At 34.0% G+C, this 11746-nt stretch overlaps 1 protein-coding gene across 1 annotated transcript; it reads left to right on the top strand.

The window, feature by feature from the left end:
• Positions 1-10283: 10283 nt before the first annotated feature.
• On the top strand, positions 10284-11345 carry LOC110220303 (cilia- and flagella-associated protein 77-like). The gene is given in 3 exon segments (XM_078151645.1): positions 10284-10819; positions 10889-11089; positions 11092-11345. Coding segments are annotated over 3 exon segments (879 nt in total). The 5' UTR covers positions 10284-10395.
• The last annotated feature ends 401 nt before the right edge of the window (positions 11346-11746 follow it).

The following is an 11746-nucleotide window of genomic DNA, read 5'->3' as shown; positions in this document are numbered from 1 at the left end:
TGTGATAGTAAAGGGAAAAAAAAGGGAAAATAGAGGCTAAAAAGATTCAAGAGAATAATGACCTCAGGGACTTTCCCTCCTTTCTGGTGCTAATGGAGTCATTTACTGATTCATACTGCTGTACTTTGACTTCTGTTAACTCCATATGATTCAGCAGACATGTTAGAAGTTAAGGAATTAGGCTGTAAGCATGGTCTCAAGTGAGGAGTTCCACATGTTGGTCAGAGAAGAAAAGTTTATCAGGTCCCTGGAAAATATGAAATTCAATGGCTCCATTATGTGGATGATGAGAGCTCTAACCTAGTTTTCTAAAAGAATTTCCCCAAACCCTTCTAAGTCAGCCCTCTATTCTAACCAGGTATTTCTAATCATTCTAATTTTTCTAATCTAGTCTAATTGAACATTTCTAATCACTCTAATCCTTCCTCGAACATTTTTTTAATCATAGCACTGAGTATTTGTAGAATAATATAATCTCTTGATTAGCTTTTCATATATTTATACATCCCACCTCCAACTAAATAACTTGATGGAAAGAACTATTCAGAAACCCCCTCATCCCCTATCACACAGTGACATGCACATAGCTCAACAAATATTTGCTTGAATAAATGATGAAATATGCAAATTGGCCCAGGAACAATACCTTCTTATATGCACATACTCATCTGCATTCATAAGTCTCTTGATGGCTATGTCCAAGACTTTTGATAATGCTCTTATAGATTGAATACACAGACAAAATTAGGTATTTCAACTGCTTACTGTGACTTGATTAGATTTCCCCCACCCCTAGTATCATTCACCTTTTGTACTTTCAATAAAACAAGAAGAATGCCATTCAGTGTTCTGTTTTATGATGAAATAGTTCATTCTTCTTCATGAATTATGCATTATACTTGTATCTGATCTGAAAACTTCCAATGGGTGGGAATTGAGCATATGGATAATGATATTGGGAATCAGCATGCCTAGATTACAGATTATTTGTGTGATAGATTCCATTCAGTTGGAAAGTACACAAAAGCAAGGAACTGTAGGAACAGAGGTTTTTAAATAATAATGATAAAGTTCAAATTGTTTTTTCAATGATTTTAGAATAGGATAAAAGTCTTAAGGGAAAGATCTGAAAGTGAGTATGTTTCTTGTTATTCTTAAATATTGAAGCTGTTGTTAATGGGTAGCCAGAATAATCATAAAAAAATTTTTTTTCAGGGTCTTAGGTCTTTTCAAATGTCCCTTATGAACATGTCTGACAATTTTGTAAAAATTGTAATAATCGTCATTTGGAACTATTTACAAGAGTAATTCAGAAACTCTGTGGTATGTTCTATTGCAGAGTCTCACTTGAAGCCAGGTGGTATTAAATTCCAGAAAGACCAAGATCAATTAGATTTCCAACTGGCAAATGGAAAGACATCATCACTGCAGCTCATTACTTCATAATGAGCTCATGGTAGCTTATCATAGTTGCCAGGGTGTTGACAATGTATCCTAAAGCACAAAAAGTGTATCTGCTTTAAAAAGTCAATTTAGTGGTCATCATCATATCCCCTCAGTAGCAAACTATGGAAATCAGAAACTCTTGTCACTTTAGAATTAAGAGGAGGAAAAAGGTCCAATCTCCCCTTTCTTCCTTAACAGCCCTGTAAACTATACCATGGGCAGCTAGGTGGAACACTGGATAGAACTCTGGTCTTAGAGTCAGAAATACCTGAGTTCAAATCTGGCTTAGACAGTAGCTGTGTGATACTAGGCAAGTCACTTAACCCCCCTTGCCTCAGCTTCTTTATCTATAAAATGAGCTGGAGAAGGAAATGGCAAACCATTCTAGTATCTTTGCCTAGAAAATTTCAAATGGGGTCATGAAGACACAGACACAACTGAACAAATGAAAATATACCATCCTGTCCTGTGTAATGCACTGAGGCAATTAGCTATTGAAAGAACTCATGACTTGGTGTCAGAAGATTTGGACTATAGTTTTGGGTTCATCACTAACCAGCTATGTGACAGTGAGCAAGTAGCTCTAATCTTCAGTTGCCCTCTCTGTAAAATAGGAGTAATAATGCCCCCCTAACATATCACAACGAGCTTAAACTATAAGGATATATGAAGAGTACTTTATAAACTGTTAAGTCCAAACAAATGCAAAATGGTGTTATTATTAAAAATAAACTGGATATATACATTGAACAAAGTGATATAGCATAGGTGTTCACATTTACCTTATCAACTAAGAATCAGACTCTCAGACTGAAATGATACCAAAGAGATCCTTTAATTCAACCCATACTAGAGGAGCAAGGCCTTCTACAAAACCCCAAACCTGTTATTATACAGACTCTGCCATAAGATTTGCAAAAACAAGAAACTCAATTCATATGAAGGCAGCCCACTTGGCTTTTGGAAAATACTCACTATATTCTCTGAAACTTCCATCAATTGCTGTGTTCAAAGGCTAAACCAAACAAATCCAATCCCTTTTCCACGTAGCAGACCTTTAAACACTGAGGGAAAGCTTTCATGCTACCCACTTTAAATTTCCCCTTCTCTAGGTTGAATATCCTGAGTCCTTTAATTCTTTGCTTCAAGTTTAAAGTGAAATATCCCTTTTGGGATCTGTGCTTAACCCTGCGATATTTAGCATTATTTTAAATGCCTCTGATAAAGGCATGAGATTTCCCAAGAGAGATAACAACATAAAAAGTTTCCAACTAAACCTACTTCCCTCTAACACCACCTTAATAATATCAAGACATTGCACTACATGAAACAAAATACAAATAAAAGGATGAATAAAATCTACACCTTAGGTATATTCATGAAAACAAATTTAAAAAGAAAAAAAAATTAAGGATCATCCTTTAGCCTGAATCATCAACAGCCTCTTTCTGAGGTGGTATCCCTAATGGAACTGGCCTCTCATTGGCCACAACTCTCAGACTTGGCACCTATAATACCACAATTGTGCAGAGGAAAAGGGCCCCAAAGTTATTAATCAGCTGGTATTTCCCAAGTTTAAAAACATTTATTCATATACTTTCTCAATGCCTAAGATGATAATTTTGCATAGCTTTTAGTAATTCTTCGCTCCCACCCAATGGTACACACTACAAGATCAATAGGGCAATAACTCCAGCAATTGTTGAATCAAGAGAATTTTGGGATAAAAAGCAAGGCAAAATAACTCAAGAAAGGAGAAATAATGAAGAATCACCACAATAGCTGAAGAGCATGATGAAATTTAGAATAGACAAAATATTTTAAGAAACAGATTAAAAAAAAACAGTTTTTGGAAGTAGAAGACAAACTGCAAATAAAACAAAAGCATCATTTATATCTATTAGAGTAACCTTTGCCTTTTAAGGAGATAAGGAGATAAGGGAAAAGAGTATAGTGTTGAAACACATTAAAGGAAACAGGTAACAGACCTGGAGTAGGGAGAGAGATGAGAAAGAATTTTCATGAGAAAAACAAACAAACAAACTTGAAGTCCTGGCAATGGAAGGGTGGAAAAAAAAAGGAAAGAGAAGAATAAAATCAGAAATCCTAGTAAAGTCTATGGGAAGAATGGAAAGTGAGAGGACTAAGAAGACTATCTCAACTACAGATAACATAAAAATTTCATTCCCTTTTTTTCCCATTTTTTTTCCATATAAAGAGGGGATGGAGTCAGAAAGAGAGGAAATATTGTAAAAAGTTATGATGGAAGAAAAACAAACTTAACAATCATAACCAACAATTTAGATGAAAATCATCAACTTAAATGAACTTGTCCATGAAATGGAGAAGGGTGGCTAAATGAAATGGATCAGGAAGAGGTAAGGAGGTGTAAAAAATATGCCAAGAATCACATTTAAAGCATAAAAATCATAATGAGTTAAAATGAAAAGTTGTGGTAGAATCTATTACGGTACACATGAATTTTTTTGATAAGGATGGAAATTTTCTTGAAGAGATCTCGTCTTTGCCATTCTTTTGTTTTCTTCTATATCTTTGTATTGCTCATTTGAGAAAACCTTTTTATCTCTTCTTGCTATTCTCTGGAATTCGGCATTTCCATTGTGTATATCTTTCTTCTTCTCCTTGACCTTTCACTTTCCTCCTTTCCTCAGTTATTAGTAAAGCCTCATAAGACAGCCATTTTGCTTTCTTGCTCTTCTTTTTTCTTTGGAATGTTTTTGTTGCTGCCTCCTGAACAATATTGTAAACTTTTGTCCGTAGTTCTTCAGGCACTATATCTACCAGATCTAATCCCTTTAATCTATTCATATGCATAAGGGATGTTGTTTAGGTCATATCTATATGGTCAAATGGTTTTCTCTACTTTATTTTACATCTAAATTTGGCAATATGAAGCTCATGATCAGAGCCAGTCAGCTCCAGGTATTGTTTTAAACTGAGTGTACAGACCTTCTCCACTTTTGTCTGCAGAGTATATAATCAACCTGATTATTATATTGACCATCTAGTGATGTCCCTAGTTAGAGTCATCTTGGTAAAAGAGGCACACACACAAAAATACTTAAGTAAATAACACCTTAAAAAACAGAACTGGCCAAATGGAACAAAGGTACAAAAAATCACTAAAGAAAATAATTTCTTAAAAAGTTGAATTGGGCAAACAGAAAAAGAATTACAAAAGTTCAATGAAGAAAATAATTCACAAAAATCTAGAATTGGGTAAGTAGAAGCTAATGATTCCATGAGACATCAAGAAGCAATAAAACAAAGTCAAAAGAACAAAAAAAAGATGTGAAATAGCTTATCAGAAAAACAACTGATCTAGAAAATAAAGAGTGATAATTTTAAAATTATCAGACTACCTAAAATTCAAGATCAAAGAAAGAGCCGAGACATCATATTTCAAAAAATTATAAAGGAATATGCTCTGCTCTTTTTAGATCCAGAGGGTAAAACAGAATTGGAAAGAATCCACTAATCACTACCTGAAAGAGATCCCAAAATGAAAATTCTCAGGGCAGTTAGAAGTAGTCTATACAGACAGAGGGAATGAGTGTGAGTCAATTATGTTGTGATGATCTCAAAAAAAGAAAAAAGAAGGTATAAGAAAGAGGGATGCACTGGGAGGACAGGGGAGAGAGAAGGAGAATGAGGAAATTTTTCTCATATTAAAGAAGCACAAAAGGAAGAACTTTTACAATGGAGGAGGAAATGTAAGTAGTGGTTGGCAATTACTTGAATCCTACTATCATCAGAAAATGGTTCAAAGAGTGAAAAACATATACACACTCAGTTGGGTATGGAATTCTATCTTATACAATAGGAAAATAAGAGGGAAGTGGATAAAAAATATGGGATGAGGGACAATAAAAATGAGGGTGGGTTAAGGGAGGCAACAGTCAGAAGCAAAACAGACTTTTCAGGAGGGACAAGTCAAAAACAGAAAGAGAAAAATAAACAAGAAAATAGAATGGAGTGAAATACAGAGTTAATAATTATAAGTGTGAATGTGAATGGGGTGAATTCACCCATAAAATAGAAGCAGATAGCAAAATGGATTAGAAACTAGAATCCAACAACATGCTGTTTATAAGACATACAGTAGAAACAGAAAAATACAAGATTTAAAACAAAAGGATGGGCAGAATCTATTATGCTTCTGCTGATGCAGAAAAAAAAGCAGAAGTAGCAATCATGATCTCAGACATAGCGAAGTAAAATACACTTAATGAAGAGAGATAAGGGAAACCACATTTTGTTAAAAAATATAATTTATAATGGAGTAATATAAAAAATTTGCAGCAAGTTTATCTGATCAATGCCTCATTTCTCAGATATACAGGGAACTGAGTCAAGTTTATAAAAATAAAAACTATTCCCCAATTGATAAATGGTCAAATGATATGAACAGGCAGTTTTCAGAAGAAGAAATCAAAGCTATTTGTAACCACATGAAAAAATGCTCTAAATCACTACTAATTAGAGAAATACATATTAAAACTGTTCTGAGGTACCATATCACCTATCAGATAAGATGTGGGAAGAGAATTTGGACATCAAAATTTAAAAAGAAAAAAATCTTAAAATAAATCAATTTTAAAAAGAAAATAAGAAATCTGATTTTGAAATAAAGAGGAAAACAAATTTTTTAAATCAAAAATTGAAAAAAGAGTAATTCACAGCAAATAAAAAGGAAATAAAAGACATTTTATTTGCCTAGCATATAGTAGGTACTTAATACATAATTGCTGACAGACTGGCTGATGGCAGGAAGGAGGGCAGCACAATGACGAATCCAGAAAGAGGAAACACTATCTTTAGGAGGTGAGTCTCATACCATGAAATGGATATTGACTCACAAATACCATGTATCTCCTTTATTGATTAATATCTACACTATTGAGGCATAGGAGAAGGCAACAACAGACTAAATTAATATATATGTGTGTGTTTTAACTTTTTATTTCTTTTATATTTATTTTATCTGATTTTTCTTGTAGTCAAACACATTCCTAAAATAATAAGCATAAAGATGAATAGATTAAACTGTCCATCAAAAGGAAATAAATAATAATAGGGAAACAAAATGCAACAATACATTGTACAATTGGTGATTTTAAAAAGCCAAAGTTATAATCAAACTAAACAACTTTTTTTTTAACTGCAGTGGTAAGAGAAATAAAGAGGGAAAAGTACATTATACATAGTGACCCAGAGATTAAAACCACACTAAGACATTTGGGACCTCCTATACCTTCAGATATCATATATAACAAAACAATATCAATATTAAACATATTTACATTTAATGGCATAGCATCTAATTTCATAAAGGAGCTGACTTACAACTGATCATAGATAGTAACAATAATTTTAAGAGACTTTAATTGTTTCTGTCATAGCTAGATAAATCTAACAGAAAGAAAAAACAAAAGGAAAATATAAAACTCTATAGACTATTGGAAAAGTTATATTTTAAAGACTTTTGGAATCTTTTTAATGGTAATATGAAATAATACAGTATACACATTTCTCTTCATCATATAATGTTTACAAAAATATACCACGTGCTAAGAGGAAAACATTTTTCAATATATAAGTACAGAAAATATAAAGAATAAGACATATTCTTTAAATGTCTACTTCAATAAAAATAGTAATTAATATAGCAAAAGATACACAAGAAATTGGAGATTTAAAATGATATCCTAAACAATATGTTGATAAAAGAATATATTACAGGTATAATTAACATATGTGAATGAGAAAGATAATGATCAGGCACCATACCAAAATTTTTGGACACAGAAAAAGCATTCCCAAAGAAAATATAAAAACTATGTCTATGAAAATATGCATATTAACACAATATAAATATAACAGACTGATGTGTTGGGTGTACAATTAAACATCAGTGACACACCTCTCTCCAGATCACACCACCTTAGAAGCACTGAGAACCTGCAGATCTCCAGAATGAGCTCTGAAAAAAGCAGTATGAAAAAGCCAGAAGCTTTAGACAGTGCCTTCCCGCCGACAAGTAATCAGAATCCAACCTACCTAAGTTCAAAGTCAAGGAATAGGCTAAAAAAATGAGCAAATAACAACAACAAAAAGAACTTGGCCATAAAAAGCTACTATGATGGCAGGGAAGATCAAGACATAAACTCAGAAGATAACAACATGAAAATGCCTACAAGCAAAGCCAAAAAAAAAATGGTATCATTTTGCTTGAATTCTCCCTGGTAGGGGGAAGGTAATTTGGAACACAAAATTTAAAAATAAAAGAATATTTTAAATAAATAATAAAAATTTTAAAATAAAGGAGTCAACATCAACAAAACATTTTAAAACAAAGATGTAGTTGGCTTGCTTATAAAATTTGAGGATGATACAGCTAAGAAGAATCTCAACAAGTTGGATGACAATGTGTGGATTTAAAAGAACTTCAAAAGACTACAACATTATCATGTCAAGTCTAATTAGATAACATTGCATTTGAGTTTGAAAAATGAACTACGCACATACAAGATGGAAGAGCTCTGTAGACAACAGTTTTGCAAAATCTCAAGATTTTAGTGGACTAAAAGCACCACATGAGCTAACAATATGATAAGGGAGTATCCAACAAAACAAAAACAAAAACAAAAAACAACAACTCACCCCATCTTGGCCTATATGCAGTTAATCATAGTGTTTATCAGAAGACCTGCACCAGATAAGAAGGATTGCTATCTTCATTTTCTTGAATGAGAATATTTGTGTGTTTTTGATATTATTTAATAATCCCAATAGTTAAACCAATTGAGTCTGCAGATATTGCCATATCTCGAATCCAGATGTTGAGTGGCAGTGGCTATCCCATAGTAAAAGAATTATGCTTGATCAGCTTGGCCAGAGAGGTAAGAACTAGGAGCAAGAGATAGAAGTTTCAAAGAGACACACTGAGGCTAAGCATAAGGACAATCAATCATCCTAACAATTAGAGCTGTCAAAAAGAGGAATTGGTTGCCTTGGGAGATAGTGGGGTAAGTCTCATTGGAGGCCTTCAAACGTGGAGTGGTTGATCAATTATCAGGTATGCAATTGTCTTTCATATATAGATATAACTAGATGAACTGAGGTTCACTCTACCTTCAAAATCCTGTGATTCCATGAATTCCCCATGTATTCACTTCTGATGAAGTTATATCACAGTGCTAATTCATATACATACACATGTACACACACAACACAGGTATATTTTTATTTAACAGTAGATACAAAGCATCCCTCACTCCTAAACTCTGAGTGCTGATGCATTCTCAAGTTGTAATTCACTGAAATATTTCGGTCATTCATTCCATAAGCATTTATTACATCCTTAGTGGACCCTAAGTACAGTACTCTCTTTAGTACTGCTATGTTTAGAGCAACCCTCAACTATATACTTGTCACCCTGTTAGGTGTGTCCATTTGCAGCATTCTAGTAAGAAGAGAATATAGAAAAGGCTGTACCTGTGATTTCACTGATAGAGGGAACTCCCAAGTGAAGAAACTCCATTTACCAATTCAGATTGGCACTTTTCCTGCAACTTATAACCTTAGAGAGTTGCCTAGAGCGCTACATAACTTACTTAAGGTCAAGAGTCAGTATTTTTCTGAGGCAGGACTTTAACTTCAGTTTTCCTGGCTTTGAGAAAAACTCTATTATACCATGCAATCTCTTTTTTTGTTAAGTAAAAAAGGAAATGCTGTCATCACTGGAAATGGCGTGGAAATGATTAACGTAAAAATATAAGCACAGCTTTTTTTCCCCCTTTTTTCTTTCTTTTGGTGGGAATAACTATAATCTCAATTGTTGACCAAGTTGTACATCTGTTGATATAAGGAAAAACAAGTTGATCAACCTGATGATTTAAGAAAATGCTTGTGGCAATCGAACCTATCCAAAATGTAGAATGGGCTGCCTTGGGAGCACTAGACTTACTGGTGGGAAGAACTGGGTTTATATTCTGCCACTAACACTTCTTAACTATTTATCACATAACTTCTCTCAGGTTCTATTCTTTGAATCTAAAAAAAGGAATAATAATCACTCTAAAACCTATTTCATAGGATTGTTGTGAGACTCAAATGAGACAATGTCTTTTAATCACTTTGAAAACTTGGAGGAGCTATATAAATGTCAGTTGTTATTCATACTCAAAAAATGATAACACTGGTTTATCATCATTTGCCCTCTACTTGTTGAACTTGTACAATTGTGCTACTTTTTAATAGCTAGATACTGAACCATCCATACTAACTTACCTATATGGCACTATGAGAAATTGCATTCATATTCAAGATCTCCAGTTAGGATTAGGGCTACCGTCTATATTCCTGAAACATAGTTTTCCTCCATATAAAGTTAGCTGAAGCATATGGGTTTTGAAACTCTTATGTTGGCATTATTAACATTAGTCTCTAACTATTAGAGCTAACACACCTAGATTAGCATTTTTAAGTAGTTCTCAGAGTCATCCTCTCCCAGGGTAAACCAGAAAGAGAAGTCTCTATTATGTCACAATGAACAAATGAGGAAATTCTATAGATGTATGGAGAAACTAGAAGAAGAAAGAAGAAAGGCTGGAAATAGATTTAGTGAACTGAAAGTCTACAATGTCCAAGACTGACTGAAGGTAAAGGAACAACTGACTGCCTTCGTTTGTCTAACTTCATAGAACTACTCAAATATTCTATTAGTCTAAACTGCATTACAGGATAAATAAAACATTTTATCCCTGAATAGGAATATTATTTTATTTCCTCTAGCTAGCTTCATAGAAAGGCAACACTAACCAATGAGAAGCCCTCATGAAGTCTTCCATGATTACTACAGTGTCCAGCATGATACTGGACATTTAACTCATCACCCGTAAGAGAAACATACAAGAAACAAAGTATATGCCACAAGGAATAAAAGTGAGTAACAGCCTGTTAGCCAACATGGCTTCATCTGAACAACAAAAACCTTTCAAATTAGAAAAGCCACTCAAATGTAAAAGCTTCAGAAATATCAGGGATACATGCCTCCCTCCCCTGATGCCTTTGCGCAAAGCAGACTTGAAGCCAGAAATGGAGAACTACAGGCATGGCTGTATGAGGAATTCCATGTTTTGTAATCACCTCATCCTAAAACCAGAATTAGGAAGAACCCGAAGAATTTGCAACATGTTACCAGGATCTGATTTTGTGTATGGAATGCAAAATAACTATGAAGATGGCATGGCTGAAACAATCAGACAATGGAGAAAACATACAGATACTGCTTCACCGAAAAAACCCCCACATAATTTTCTTAACTTTAATGCAAAAGCTGTACAGGCTGGCTTAGTTACTCCTTCTGAGTACCATTCATTGAGATTGAGTTATGACCAAACCCAAGCAATTAAAAAAGCTATACTGGCTGGCTTTGTTTCTCCTGCTGATTACCATGCATTCAGACTGGGTTATCTCCAAACTAGACCAATTAAAAAAAACAAACCACTTCTAGACCATATGCCCAAAAAGCAACACAGTGATCAAAATGTTACTATAACTGACCTAATCCAGCAGAAGTTCAAGAACCAATGGATACAGAAAAGAAATATGGGAGATTCAATTGTTATAAAGACTTTGTCAAGATCACACTGAAAGAAGGTAACTACCAAATCTGTGGCACCAAGGTCAAGCAATATCATTCACAAACCAAACCATCCCTCCCTTGGCGACTGGCCCAATTTCAGAAGGCTGACGCATGTCTTAACACATTCTCAGATAAGGAGATTCGCCAAAAGTCATTCAAGAACTTCTGTGAAGAGGCTCCCGCAAGATGTGGTGCCCTTTCTCTGGGCATTTATACTAGCGCATTTTAAGAAAATTTACCTTAGTGAAGAAATAGAAAAATGCTAAAAACCATCATTAGAATGAAAGGTAGTAAAATTGCTTGGGGTTCAGGTTTTTTGTTAATTTGTTTGTTTTTATATTGTGCTCTCAAACTTTTGATAAGTTTAAATGCAGTTCAAACTTGTGTAAAATCCAGAATACATCCATCTACCCATCTATCTATCTCTATCTACCCACATACATGTCTATATAAACAGAAATATATGCACACGTAAATATGTGTGTGTGTGTGTGTTAGTGTGCATAGGTATAAATTTTATTGATACATATTGTTTCAATGTCATCTTCCTTTTCCAATGTATGACTCCCCCACCTCCTATGCCCAATGATTGATCCCTTTAAAAGAAAAAGATTAAAAAAGAAACAAAAA

This window comes from Phascolarctos cinereus, unplaced genomic scaffold (genome assembly GCF_003287225.1).
Source record: "Phascolarctos cinereus isolate Bilbo 61053 unplaced genomic scaffold, phaCin_HiC Scaffold_3;HRSCAF=262, whole genome shotgun sequence".
Classification (NCBI taxonomy): domain Eukaryota; kingdom Metazoa; phylum Chordata; class Mammalia; order Diprotodontia; family Phascolarctidae; genus Phascolarctos; species Phascolarctos cinereus.
This window is presented reverse-complemented; position numbering and strand designations above follow the sequence as displayed.